General features: G+C 40.5%; 1 protein-coding gene across 9 annotated transcripts in view; it reads left to right on the top strand.

Annotated features, from left to right (window-relative positions):
* Window positions 1–14,531, top strand: part of shank3b (SH3 and multiple ankyrin repeat domains 3b) — a 93,797-nt gene that overhangs the window by 36,575 nt on the left and 42,691 nt on the right. For 8 of the 9 annotated variants that reach the window (XM_075472281.1, XM_075472282.1, XM_075472280.1 and 5 more), the window contains 2 exons: window positions 13,829–14,000; window positions 14,136–14,339. In XM_075472281.1, the coding sequence (XP_075328396.1) occupies window positions 13,833–14,000; window positions 14,136–14,339 (372 nt within the window). In that variant the 5' untranslated portion in view covers window positions 13,829–13,832. The remainder of the gene's footprint in view (window positions 1–13,828; window positions 14,001–14,135; window positions 14,340–14,531) is intronic. The other variant, XM_075472284.1, reaches the window with a different exon arrangement.

The following is a 14,531-nucleotide window of genomic DNA, read 5'->3' as shown; positions in this document are numbered from 1 at the left end:
AGAAAAATAAACCTTACAGATACAATAGGGTCCTTGCAGTTTCACTGCTCGGTCCCTAATAATGAATCATTTCCGACATAGTGAATGTTTTACTGTGACAAGACAGCAAACATAGCCAATACTGGCTCATTAGCTTTAAAGTTGAACTGTTAGGAAAAATCCCCTTTTTTTTTTTTTAATCCTTTAGCGGGACTTGAATTTGACTGCAGGGTGCAGGTAGAGCTGTTTCACACCTTCAGCAGCTGGTAGAACCCGAGTTTTGATTATGACTTCTTTCTCTTCCCTCAGAGTTGGAGCAGAAAGTTGACAACACCTTGTTGATTCTTGATTAATCAGGCTGTCTTTGTTCCTCTTTGAGGTTGCAGACGTTAAGTAAAGGCATAAACAACCAACCTGGTTCCTCATATGAGTTGTATTATCACAATAATATATTTTCAAGAGGCGTCTTTTCTGCACTGTGTGTGTTTTATCGTGTTTATAAGTTATTTAAATCCTCGGTGAGTTCTGATATTGTATTTCAAATGTTTTTCAATCATCCAGAATACAATTTTTTAAAGGTTTACTATAATTCTATGTATGCTTCAATTCTCGATTATATTCCATTTCTGCATCGATGAAGAAGATTGGGATGCATCTTCGAACCTCTAAAGTGTATCAGTGCAGTTCCATTGTGTCGTGAACAGCAGAGAAGGCAAAAGAATGCGTAAAAAACCTTTGTTGCCATATTTCTTACTGTAACTTTAGGGTCATTGAACTCTGCATCCCGTTAAAGAAAACAAGCAACTCATAAATAATTCAGAAATAATGAAGCAAACTGCATTATGATCATAGTTCCATCTTATCTTAAACATCACCCGAAGCTTAAAAGAAAGGGAAGGAATGCAGAAGCAGTCTTTTCACTCGTGTCTCTGAGTCAAAGGCAGGATTTCCTTTTATGGTCAAACTCTCCGGGTAGGAGTTGTGGTGCTGCAAAGAAAGAGCGATCCGCTGGTACTTCTCAGAGCAGGTACATGGTTTTTGTTTCAGAGATGTCACCAAATAAATGTGTTTTTGGGTGTGAGGATAAGTTATTCAACGTCCCAGAAGACCCAACATGCCTGGATCAGTGGCTCCGATCCGTTTTTCCTGAATAGCAATATAGTCAGAAAAAGGTTTGGATTTGTTTGCTCCACTTCACAGACGACAACAACCAGAATGACGCTGGCTTTGCAGGAAAGTCGAGGCTAAAAGGACACGAGTCTGACCCTGAAACTGCTTCTAATGTCTGTGTTGTGTTGGCATTAGACGTGTCAACGTATTTCAGTACAAACATGGTTGCACAGGCGGCTAAGAGAGCTAACGGTACTTTGTGTTGGTAAATTCAGCTTTTTAATCACACTTCCCACATCTGCACTTTTTAACACTGAGAAAGCAGAAAAATATAAATCAGATGAGGAACTAAAAGGCAACATAAAATAAACTGAGCAGATTTACCAAACAGAGATGCTCTGCTGGAATCTTTGTGGTGACAGTGATGCTTACTTTGAGGTTCCGGGTCCCATAAAGTGGCTCGAACACGGATGGTTGGATCTGGTGTTGTTAGACCTGAAAACACGGTGTGTTGTTGTAGCTTCTTAGCCGGAAACTGCAGTAGTGCGCGTTCACTAGTCATCGACCTCCCCTTCCTCCAGGAAACTGACCAATCAGAAGACACCTGAGAAAGATCCTGGAGGCTTTAAGTCCTCCCTCATTCTGAACTAGTTACAAACTATTTGGAGTTATCAAGTGTGAGAGAGCTAATCTGGAGGTGCCCAACATTAAGAATGAAATGACTAGAAATGATCATATCCACTTTCAATAAACTTTATTTTAAATTATTTCTGCTAAAACTGACTGGTACAGTTTTAACAGAAAAGTCTCAGGTTTTGGCGGCTGGATGGAAGATGAGAACTGGACACATCGAACTAGTCGAAGAAAACAGAAACTCTTTGCATCTTTACATTTAAAGACATTTTCTGGGGGCATCGGATCTTTGATCTTTTGACCCTACACATGATGGACGGTTAAAGCATCCTCTCAGGCCAGCAGAGATATGTGAACAAACATCTCCTGGATTTAAAGCATCTAAGAGCTCACTGTTATTTCCAGATAAAGAGCGTAGCTGCTGTATTGTTCAGGCTGTGTGGGTGGACAGAGGTTCTGCTTAGGACAAAAGCGGGAAATGATCAAAACTGTGACCTCAAGCTATTTCAGGACGGAGCCTCTCGCTGCTGTAATCCAACAGGAATTTCACCTTTTTCCCCGGACAATGATCTCCAGCGCTTGAACATCCTGCATCGGATCGGTGCTGAAGGAAACCCGAGGAAGGACTTATATAACGGAGCACTCTGCAGAGAAGAGAGCAGGGACACAACATGAAAGCTGCTCCCACCGAGTATTACCTGAAGCACCCATTCACATTCACAACAGCCAGCATAAAGATAAAAGAAACTGGGAAAATATGCTGTGATTGCCAACACTGGCTGAAACACTTAGCTTACTGAGGTGTGAAAAGTCTGATTTTCAGCCTGAAGACGGAGCGTTTTAACAGAAGTACTAATGAGGGAAGAATGAGAGGAGGAACAGGATGACTCAAGAAACAGAGGAAGAAAAGCTGCATGAAGATTCATTTATTTATCTCTTAAATTCTGCCCCTGCTGATTCACTTCCAGCAGTTTTCTTCCTCTCTCTGCTTGTTTCATCCAGAATTGCTGAGTCGTCCAATATAGTTTTCAGAAACCTTTGGAAGGCGAATTTTGTCATGGTGTCAGGCTTGTTTTTCTAAAGATTTGTTTGAGTAACAGACGATTCAACCATGAGGATGATGTGTGCAGCTCACCCAACAGGATCAACTAATATCAGGGATTTTTCTTTACTTTAGTCAGCTGAGTCTCTAGCTTTTTCCAACCTTTTCTTTTAGAAAAGTTGGGGCAGTATAATACATATAATACAAGTCGAATTAAAAAAAGAGGGTAATTCTTACATTTTATTTTTGTTGTAGACAGTATGAACTGTTTTGTCTCATCAGCTTCATTTCATTTGTTAATACAATGCATTCCAAAAAAAAAAAGTAGGGACGGGGACGGGGACGGGGGGGGGGTGTTTAGGGCTTGTAATGAGGTTAAATTAATACTACTTCAAAGGTGATTGCAATCACAATTTTATCCAAAAGCAGCTGGAACTCTTCATCACTTGGTGTCCTCACTGTCAGAACGTTTCTAAGTGTTGGGAGAAGGAAACATTACAGGAATGTTTATTATCTAATAAAACAGAGTTCAGGGAGATAAAACATTCATTCTGTCTGTAAGGACACAAACTACAAAGTAAATGCTGTAATCACTACTTGTTTCTTCTTCAAAAATGACCACATTGCTCCAACTTCTTCTTATTTGGGGTTATGTGGGGTTTTTGCATGTGTTGTGAGGACCAGATTAAATGAGAAGACAGTAATTCTGATTTCAGCTTTATTAAATGTCTTAAAGAAGACGTGGTGTATGTGCTGAAGACGGCGCCATCATCCACCTGATCGTCAAACACTTGGAAAACCTTGTGCTCGTATTTTATTCGTTGATTTATGCTCGGCTTTTAACGCTTTGCATTCTCATCTGCTGATTTCAAACCCTTTTATAAAAGTGGTTGTATTCTTTTTCCAGCACTGAAAACGGTACGTCAGAGTCGACTCTGTCAGAATCAGGATCTCTCAGCACAGACATGCCGCAGGATTGCGTCAGATCTCCGGTTCTTTTCACACTTTTCACAAACGAGTGCACAAATGGTCTCCCCAGGACTTTAAATTCTCTGATGACTCCACTGTCTTCAGCCGACTGCACAAAGATGCAATCCATCAGCCTGCTTCTCTGAAACAGAAAAGTGAGGTCAAACTTCTCTTAAATGTGGGTGAAAATAAGGAGATGGTTGTTGATCAGAGGGCCGTCGCTGTGCTGCAGCTGTACGTGGAACATGCATTCATCAGGATGGATTAAAATTAAAAGTTTTCTGATCTTATATAATTGAGCTTTATCATCTTGAGAATCGCTCTCAATCTGCAAGGGCAGGAAGCGTTACCTGCTGGAGGGTGGAGATACGGGTGGAGTCTGATGAGGATATTCATCAGTACCCGTTCAGTGAAAGAGGGAGAAGGTAGAAAGTGTGGGAGGATGTCCTTTTTTTTCAGGTCAAAAACTTTTCAGGAAGCTCTTTAACTGCCACAGTGGGGAAGAAGTGATACATAAAGAGAAAGATTTTGAGAAATTCTAAATAAATATGTGAATAGGTGACGTGAGCAGGTGTTAATTGTCATTGTGTTGGAAACACTGAAAGAAGAGAAGCTGCCGATTACTGTCTGAGCATTTTACATTCATACAGCTGCTGGATAGTGTGAACTTGTAAAGGGATTGTTCTTGAGTTTTGTGGATTTAGAAACTGCTGTGTGTTTCCCAACAGGTGTGTGTTTGAACAGCTGTCGCAGAGTTAGTTTCTTCATTTTCAAGGTTAATCTGTCGAAAGTTAGGGATAAGCTCAAATGAGTGAACTTTTGTTTCACTGATGCGTGAACAGGTCTTTTTCCCACGCTCCTTTCTGTGAGCAGTCGGTGTCTTACTGTAGAACCACAGAAATGGGTGAGGATTGACAGAAAACACTGATACCTTGTCTGCTGTTGGGCTGCTTATTCAAAGGATGAGCAGGAACATTCCTTGGGTCTCAACTTGCTGATGAAGGCCAAATAAAACATCATCATCAGCCAGTTCTTGGCTGCATGCCACCACAAGTCCAGTCCAAAGTCTTCCCTCTGAGAGGAGGAAAGATTTTCTAAATGTCAGGAGGTGACTCAGAGCCTCTGATCGGGAATATGAAATGTTTTCTGAAGATGGAGGCTGAAGATCAAACCCAACACCTCCGAGCTGATTGCAACCGGAATCGTCAAAGGCTGGAGGTGGAAAGGACTGGACATTAATCCTGACTGCAGCAGTGTTACTTCAGAAAGCAGAGACTCAGTACAGTCATATTCCATGACCTCTTCTTCTGGTGTTTGGGTTTAGTGTTTACTGCAAGAATCTGCCAAAACTGGGAGTTCATAAACACTCACAGAACAAAGGAGGGGGGCTAAATTATTGAAACAAAATGCCAGAATGAGTTGAATGAACTGAAAAACATAGTTACTGTCAGTTAATGCAGCTGTATATTCAAGATGGATGGCCAGAAAATTGTGTGCACATATTTTAGCTTTTGATTTCTTTGCAGTTTGAATCCGGTTAAAAACCAAAAGCCATCTCAGGGGGCCTTACTTAAAGAGAAGCCCAGCAGTCAGTGGGGTTACATGGCACTGAAAAAATCGGATTAAGGGCTAAATTACAATAAGATTATTAAGTTCATGTAGACACCTTAATCTGACAAGAAATTGGACCGGATCGGGTTACTTGCAGTCGGGTTAAGACCCCGGGATAACTCGGTTGAAAGTCACACTAAACCTGCTTGTAGACGCTGAGGCACGTGGTGAATTAAACTTTGCGTTCTGCGCATGCTCAAGATTTTTTCCCGGGGTCGTGACCCGGAAGTCAAAGGAGACGATATACCTGTTGTTGTCGCCGTCAGAAAGAAAGAAACAACGCGATGGAGAACGCTCCGTTGGGCATCGAGTTTGTGCAACAAGCAGCTCATCACAGACCAAATGTAGAGGGACGTAGCTTCATCTTGCTCTTCGTTCGCCATCTTTCTCGAATGCCTGAGTTTGTTGTTGGTTGTGAAGAGGTCAACAGGAAGTGGCTCTATTAGCAATAGTTGGAATGGGTACAGCGCCACCTATCACACACGCTTTGTGCCTATGATTCGATTCATTCACCGCTGTGATGGAATGTAGACCCACTGAGTGTTTTAGCAGCATTTGATGACAGTATGGAGAAAAAACCTCCCGCAGAACCAAATTCAGCTTCCAACAGCAGCATCCCTAAAAATGGTTCAGCTGAACAAACAGCTCTGTCCAGTCCTTCCTGCTTCCTGGCTACAAACATGCTTTGAAAACTAGGAACCACAAGTAAACCTGCAGTCTTAGGGTCCGTTTATACTAATCTGTTTCTATATCGTTTCTATCGCGGATGCACTGTCCATTTACATTAAAATACTGGAATACGACTTCATAGGTGGAAGGATTCAAATACGCCGGAGCCCACGTAAGCATTCGCATACGATGCTGATTTTAGCAGTTGTAAACGGGGAGAAACGGGGATACGCAGTGCTGAGCTCTACTCGGCTTTTATAATGAGAACCCAGTCACAGCAGCAACGCAAGCCGTACATGGAGCGCCGCTTTTGGGTTAGACCGGGAAGAAGCAGCGCATGGTGGGACAATTTCGTGGACCAAGTTGTTGTCGCCGAAGAATGGCGCGAGAACTTTCGAATGTCCAGAGCAGCCCTGATAAATCTGTTAATATAAAGCAGTTGCTCATGCTCCAGATGCAAGGGCGATCATGTGATGTGATGGCTGATTAGTCATGTGACTAGCGAATCAGCCGATCCCCGTTTGTGTGTAAATGTAAATAGTTTGCAAGACGCCGACACGAAGAAATGGTGAAATGAATTAATGTAAACAGAGCCTGAGAGCAAAGTGCTCTGTTGTTCATTAAAGGTGGACTTTGTAGCTTTGGTCTTCAAAAAAATATCACCACCAGGGGGCAGAGTTTTACCAAACAAGGTGTTTGTTTCAGTCCTATTCAGGATACATTTATTGAGATATTTGTTTATTCTGGGTACCTAATTACAACGAGAGGGGAAAATATAACTTTATTGGTTAATTCATTACTATCTTCTTTCATTTTAACTGAAGAAATCATCTGTAATAATGAAAAAACAGCCAACTAATGCCAGGAATACTCTTGCTTTTAATTATGTATATGCGTGTTTATCACAGCTTCCTCGTATGTCCTGTGTTTGTTTGGAGCATCTTTTGTGCACATCCTCAGAAATCCTGTCCTTGTTACCTCTTTGGTAGCTCAACACCACTTTAATACATACAGCGAGCCGACATTGTGGAATTGATTGAGAAAAGTTTCAACATCAGCTGCATTCACAACTTAAACAATACAAGCTTTTTACTTCCCAAACCAGAAGAAAAGTTAGAAGCTCTGCGTCAGATTTCAGTCCTGTACGGCCCAAAAGCAACACAAATTCCTACTCCTGTTTTGGCTTGTTATTGCCATTCTTGTTATTACTTTCCCTTTCACCACTATTACTCATCTCTGTGGTCTGTTGGCCATCAATTTGCTTTCTCCTGTTCTTGTCCTGTTGGCTCCAGGGAAACTAAAAACTATGATCACTCATCTTTTCAACAAAGAGCACCTGTAAGAGCGGGTCATGACTCAAAAGCTACTGAGTTGAAGGAAGGTTTCTGGTCAAAAGGAACTACATAGCAGGATAGTGTGTTTCTGAGGAGTCTTTAGATTAACTTGGCTTATAATGAGAAGGACTGATATGAATTATTATTTAACTGGATTGAATTGGACTATCTGGAACTGAACTGAAAAGTGATGATTTTTATTTTTGAATTGTTGCTATATAGATGCAATATAGATTAAACTTAATAGAGTAAGGTTAAAAGACAATTATTTAACTTTTGAATTCAGATTTATAAAATTTATATTCATCCTTGGTTTTATGTCTTTTGGACATGATTATAGTCTTAAGACCTAGCTGAATGCCATCTGCATAGAAATGAAAATGTATGTGATACTGTCTAATGGAAGTGTATTTAAAGTGAAAAGTTTCGGTCCAAGTACAAAACCCTGTGGAACTCCATGACTAACTTTAGTGAGTGAGGAAGTCTCATTATTTACATGAACAAAGTGGAATATATCAGATGAATATGAGTTAAACCAGCATAATGCTGTTCCTTTAAACCTGATAACATGTTGAAGTCTCCGTAATTAAATGTTGTGTTCAATAGTATCAGATGCAGCACGGAGATTTAAGAGAACCAGTTTAAAAATTATCTGAGGCCATGAGGAGTTGGTTGGTGACCTTCACTGGTGATGTTTTTGTGCTCTGATGTGCTTTGAATCCTGACTGAAACTGTTTGATTCAATCAGTGGGTGTGAATGCAGAATTTAACAGCAAAATACTTTTGTATGAAGGAGAATCTGAGTTCTAAAGGAGTTTAACATTTGTTAGAAGTGATTGGGATGCACCAGTACAGTGACGTTGTTAGGTTAACATTTCATTTGAACTGGCATCACTCAGCTTCAAATAATCCCCGATGGAAAAACATCTAAAACATCTCCCATATGTTAACATGAATGTGTTTATGGTTGATCTGTCCATGACCTCTACTTCCACTGGTGACTCTTTTTAATCTGATACTGTGACATTTCAGAAGCTTCATCCAGAGAATTCCTCCACAAGTTCAGATTGTAGGGTTAAATATCACCGCAATTACGTGGCTTTTACTGTAGTAAATTAAAGGAAGTTGTTCATTTCACTGTGTCCTGTTAGTGCTGCTTGATTACCCCCAGTTCATTTCAGCCTGCTATGAAAATCAGCTTGAAATGTATTTGGGGAACTGGCTTTTATTGGAAAGTTAAATTATCTTTGTGAGAGCGATGCGCTGCTTTGAAGACTCGCTACTGGTGCCTACAAGGACTCACTAAGATTTCAAAGCTGGCAGCTAGAGGAAATATTTTGTTGAAGGAAAATATGAATTCTGCAAATGGATTTCTAAAGAGCATAGCTCAAATCTCACTTTGGATCATAGAGGCAGACATTTACAAATCAGTGTACGGGGTTGTTTCATTCACAGGACAACTCCGTTGATTTTTCACATGAAAGCATCCAGGTTTTGAGGAGTGCTTTTCCCCGGCTAGCCTGTTTTACCTGATTAAACTCATTGCAGTCTCTAATTTAGCATCTCTTTGAACACTTTCAGTAAAAAAATGAAAATCTAAAAGAAATTATTTAGATAATGTTAAATAATGTCATTTAACTTTTTTTTAAACGTTGAATATTTAATGTTGAGTTCCCATAAGAAACAGCCCTTTAATGGTGGACAAAGTCAGTCTTAGAATCCTCACAATATCCTGACAAGAAGCTTAATTTACCATCTTTCTTACTATGACGTAAGATCAGTAGAAGTTTAAAGACTAATCATGACAAAAGTGAAGATAACCCACTGCCAACATGAAGTAATCTACATTTCGCAGTAATCGCAGCTTTTGCCAACACAACACAATTTTAGACACAAGATTAATCTAGTGCTTTACATGTGAATTTCCTTTTTATGTTTCGGATTAGAGACATCAAACAAGAAATTCCACCATTAGTTGTAATAGATCATCTAACATAAACACCTCTATTAAAATAAACAAACTGCTGCAGTTTTAACTTTTAAAACCAGATTCACACATATTTCCAGACCCAAAGCCTTTGAATGGGTTAAGAAGACATTTAACATGAAAGCCACTGTGAAGCATGTTCACAGTGGTGTAATGTGCATTGTTCCTCAAAAAAAAAAACAAGGTCACTGCTAACAAAGGCAGGATCCAACTCAGTGTTAGCTATTGTGGCTTGATTGATTCAGTTAGTGAACACTGAAAAATCTAACAAGGTACGATTGGCATAGCATTAGCTGCTATGTTAGCCGAAGTGAAATAACAATACCACCTATGTTTTAATTATTGGTCCTGAAGACAAGAGAGAGATCATTTTACCCAAACTACAAAATTTTAAATCTTCTCAACATGTAAAAAATCTGGGTGTTCTTTTTGACTCTGAGCTGGATTGTATCCAACATATTAGAAATGTAACAAAGACAGGATTTTATCATCTTAAAAATATTGCCATAGTCCGCCCATTTCTCTCTCTTGCCAGCACGGAGGTGCTGATGCATGCTTTTATTTCTAGTAGAATAGATTATTGTAATGCCCTGCTTTCTGGTCTTCCCCAAAAAAGTTTTCATTACCTACAATTAATACAGAATTCAGCTGCACGTGTGCTGACCAAGACCAGAGGGCGGGAACACATTACACCAGTTTTAAAATCGCTGCATTGGCTCCCCGTGCATTTCAGGACTGATTTTAAGGTTCTTTTAGTTGTTTATAAATGTCTTAATGGTCTTGGGCCTTCTTATCGATCTGATTTGCTTTTAAATTATGAGCCCTCGCGGACCCTGAGGTCCTCTGGTACCGGCCTTTTAGTTGTTCCTAAAGTTCGAACAAAAACTTATGGTGAGACGTCGTTCCACTATTATGGACCTCATCTGTGGAACAGCCTGCCAGAGAACCTCAGGGCTGCAGAGAATGTTGATGTTTTTAAAAAGAGGCTCAAGACCTACCTTTTTAGTTTAGCTTACAGCTGAATTTTATTTCATTTATTTATTTATGTATTATTATTTTATATATAATTATATAATTGATGTTTTTTTTTTATTATTTTTTTTTATTATTTTATTATACACTTATTTATCCAGTGTTTTTCCTCATGGAGATCTTCCACACCGCGGACTATGCCCGGTCATTACTGTGGGGATCGCCCTGGTTCGGGGTGGCTGGGGGATCCTGCACTGCAGCCCTGGCTGTGGTGTGGATGCCGGCCTGCCCTGATCTGGGCGGTTCCACGTGGTGGTGGCCTCTGTGGTCATTGGTGGGCTGGCTCCCGGTGTGGACAGATCCCCAAGATACCGTTTCCTCACTTCAGCGTCAAGCCAGATTTTAATGTTGATTGTTGTTGATATTGATGTTTGTGAGATCACAACATTAGCCTTAACAACAGACCATTACCCTCTGTGTTTGCCTAAATAACATACTATTAACAGCTATGTTATCTGAAGTAAGATAAAGATACCTGCTTTAAGATGAAAAAATTAAGATTAGCTGCCACAATAGCATTAGTGACCCAATGTTAAGCTAAAGAAAATACCATTAACCTCTATGTTAGCTTGAACATGAGAATTTTAGCTTCAATACTGATATAAACAAAATAATGACATTTTAAGCCGCATTAAAGATATTATTAGCTGCAACATTAGCCTAAATAAAGTACCATTAGCCTCTACATTAGTATAATTAACAACATTAGCTGCATTAACTGTTGCATAAACTGAAGTTAGGTATGTTAACCTGAACAAACTAATATTAGCTGCTACATTAGCATAAACAACCTAAAGTTAAGCTAAAAAAGATACCATTAGCGTCTATGGTAGCCTGAATACAATAGTTTTAGCTTCAACATAAGTCAAATCAAAACAAAATTTACTGTTTTAAAAAAAAGTGAGAGGTACAGTGCAGTTGTTCAGTTTGATTAAAATCGGTTTATTAAGTGCAGTAGTGAACAGGAAAATCTTGATGTTTGTTTTACAAGAAGCAGGAGTTGGGCCTGTTCCTGATGACCCTGCACAGATCAGCTTTTCTAAATGGCCTTGACACATTAGTCCTTTAATCCTTGAAATTCTTCAGCTGATTGAAATGTAGAGCACTGTCACAGCACATGCAGCTAACACAGCTCTACAAAAAGAAAATTCAAGAATGTGAAGATTCACGATTTGATGCTATGCTTAATTTAAAAAGGCACGTGAAACTCTCAGCAGTGCACAGCTGTGAAGATGTCCATCTTTGAGCTGCTCAGATCAGTCTGATGCTTTTGTGATGCTCTGAATATTTGTCATATTTAGCTTAAACACAAAAATTCTCCACACACAACTCTTGGTGTTTCAGTGCACCTGCTCCTGCAGCTGTTGCTTTCATAACACATGTTGTACATTTACAGCCCACAGTACATTTTTACATCCATTTGATCAGAGTATTGGTTCTCTCACGTCTGCATTTCCATGTTTTAACTAATACCTTCATGTTTCTGTTCTCTTCTCTTTTTCTGTTGATATTCTTACATATTCTAATTAACAATCAATAGATTATGTTGTATTGTCAGGGACAAAAATCTAAACTTTTTAAAACTGTGAATCATAAAAAACACCATTAGTTACCTTGAAAACTGGAAAACATACATATTCTGCACTTTAAGAGTATTTTTTAAAGCATCTTTGCTTTTATAAAGTACTTTGTTGAACAGAACTAAGGTTGAAGTGCCTCACAGGGTCTGTTTTACAGTGATTTAACCATGAGTGGGTCCCTCTGAGTGCTTAAATTCAAATAACTAAGAGCAGCCCCCATCTCTGCTGGCTCAACTCATTCCTGCCTGTCCTTATATTGATCTCATATTGGAACTCAGTACCTGCTGATTGTGTTTTTGTTGCATTTTTTAGATTTTTAATGCTGAAGGCAGACAAATGCTACAAGTGAGGTTGACAAGAGAGAGACAGCAGGTACCGCAAAAAAGATGTTCAACAGTGTTGCCATGGCAACAGTGGGCATGTAGATCAGGAGGCTTTTTTTAACACACACACAGAGTGAGGTTAGCACAGGATTCCCTGCTATTCCAGTTTCTATGACAACTCACAACTCGAGCTCTCCTCTCCGTCTGCCTCGCTTTCATCCTCAGCTGTGATGGAAGCAGCCATCAAGTTCTGACTTTTTGCTCTGTCTGACTTAATTAGCATCAATGCTAATCAACTACTAATTAGCCCCAGTGAAGATTAATACAAATGATAATTAAAGATGTATTAATATCTTGTTGTAGCAGCAGCGGAGGTGGCGTCAGTCAGCAGGGACTGAACAGAAACTTCTATGTTGTCAGAGCGTCTGCAGCTGCTGGAAAACCAAAAAACTAAAGATGCGTTCAACTGAACTCTGCCCGAAGTAGTTCAAATCCACTCTGCAGGGTTAGTGAACAGAATGTAGAAAAAGTTGAATGTAGTTTGGTTTGTTTGGTCGGGTAAGATTTGTACATCACTGTGGTCCTGTGGGGTCTGCTGGGTTGGTTTTGATTCTCTTTTAGATTTAATTGGTCGGTTTAAGCCTGTGGTGGTTGTTTTAGGTCACTTTGTGGCTGACTTGAGAGGATCCTGAACTTATTTTGAGTCTTTTTGGAGTCATTTTAGTATCCTTTTGGGGATAGTTCGATCCAAAAAGATTTTTTTAAAATAGAAACTTACTACTCATCTCATCCAGCGTAATACATACAGCAAATGGAACCTTTCTTTGTTCTCCAACAACATAAAACATTTACAGTCCCTGAACTTGAGTGAAACTGTTTGAGCAGAACAATCGGATGCTTCTCTTTCAGCTGAGGGGAAAACAGGATGTGATGTAACATCCCAAGAACATTACCAGAGTTGGAGAAGCTGGAGATCAGAGCAGATGATCTGAGAAAGATGTGTTCCCACAATCAGACACCTGAATATGAGTGTGGAATGAATCAGACAGTTTTACTGCAAATCTGTGTCTGAAAATGCAAAATTTCTGCTGTGAGAAATGTCTGTGGGAGGCTGTTAGAGTCATGCTCACATCTCTGTCCCCACAGACGCCTGAATGTAGAAAACTATTTTTATGACATGCTAATGGATTTATCAAGTAAAGAAATGGCAGAACATGTTCCTCTGTCGTTTATCTTTATTAATGAAGCAGATAATGAAGAGAAGTGAGCCAGTTGGATGACAAAGTTATATTATGAGCTGATTTTCATCAAGTCTCAACTTAAAAAGCCAGCGGCTCCGAACTCTTCTTTGTTTTTTTTCTGTGCGGTCCAGCGAGCTCTGCTTGAGTATGTGAGGAGACATGAGTCAGTCAGTGAGTGGGACACATCCTTAGCTTTAATTAAAACATCTTCAGCCACCAGCTGGATGTGACAGTCGGCGTGTGGCGAGGTGTCGTGGTTTTCCGCGCTGTGATCCGTCACCTTGGTTCAGGCTGTAATCGCAGTTCTGTGTGTTCCAGCCACATGCCTCTGAGTCCGGCTGCTGACACCAAACATGATCGCCCACGCCAACAGGCGGTTACTAACGGCAACCCCACAGGCTCTGCTGTCGCCCGGGACGACGACGCAGAAGACACGCCCCCTGGAAACAGCATCGTGGTCCGCATCGGCATCCCAGACCTGCAGCAGACGGTAACACACACACACGGACACGCAGCGTGGACATGAACATGAATCTAAGGCACAGCACAAACCTGTCTGTCTGTCTGTGTCCGTCTCTTTCTCTGTCTGTCCGTCTGTCTGCTTCTCTGGCTCCGGCTCTCTCAGAAGTGTTTGCGGTTGGACCCAGAGTTACCAGTTTGGACCAGTAAGCAGAAGGTTCTGGTGACGTTGACTCAGTCTCTGTCGGATGTTTTGAACTATGGTCTCTTCCAGCCGGCGTTCAACGGCCGAGCCGGAAAGTTTCTGGACGAGGAGCGACTGCTGAACGAGTATCCGCTCCCCCCCATCACACCCATCCCATACCTGGAGGTAAACGTCCAATCACGAGACAGAAACATTTAAAGGACAAATCTGGCGTCTTTGCTGACAAAGTGAAGCGCATCGCAGCTCTAAGTCTTCAGGGGATCGGAAGTTTTCAGGGAAGGTTTAATAACAGGAGGAAGAAGCTTTTATTTTAGTGGCTGATAAATCTGCACCACTTCTCAAAAGTTTGGGATCACT

Source organism: Odontesthes bonariensis, chromosome 8, assembly GCF_027942865.1.
Source record: "Odontesthes bonariensis isolate fOdoBon6 chromosome 8, fOdoBon6.hap1, whole genome shotgun sequence".
NCBI classification, from domain to species: domain Eukaryota; kingdom Metazoa; phylum Chordata; class Actinopteri; order Atheriniformes; family Atherinopsidae; genus Odontesthes; species Odontesthes bonariensis.
The sequence above is the reverse complement of the archived record's forward strand: the minus strand, read 5'-3'. Positions and strand labels throughout refer to the sequence as shown.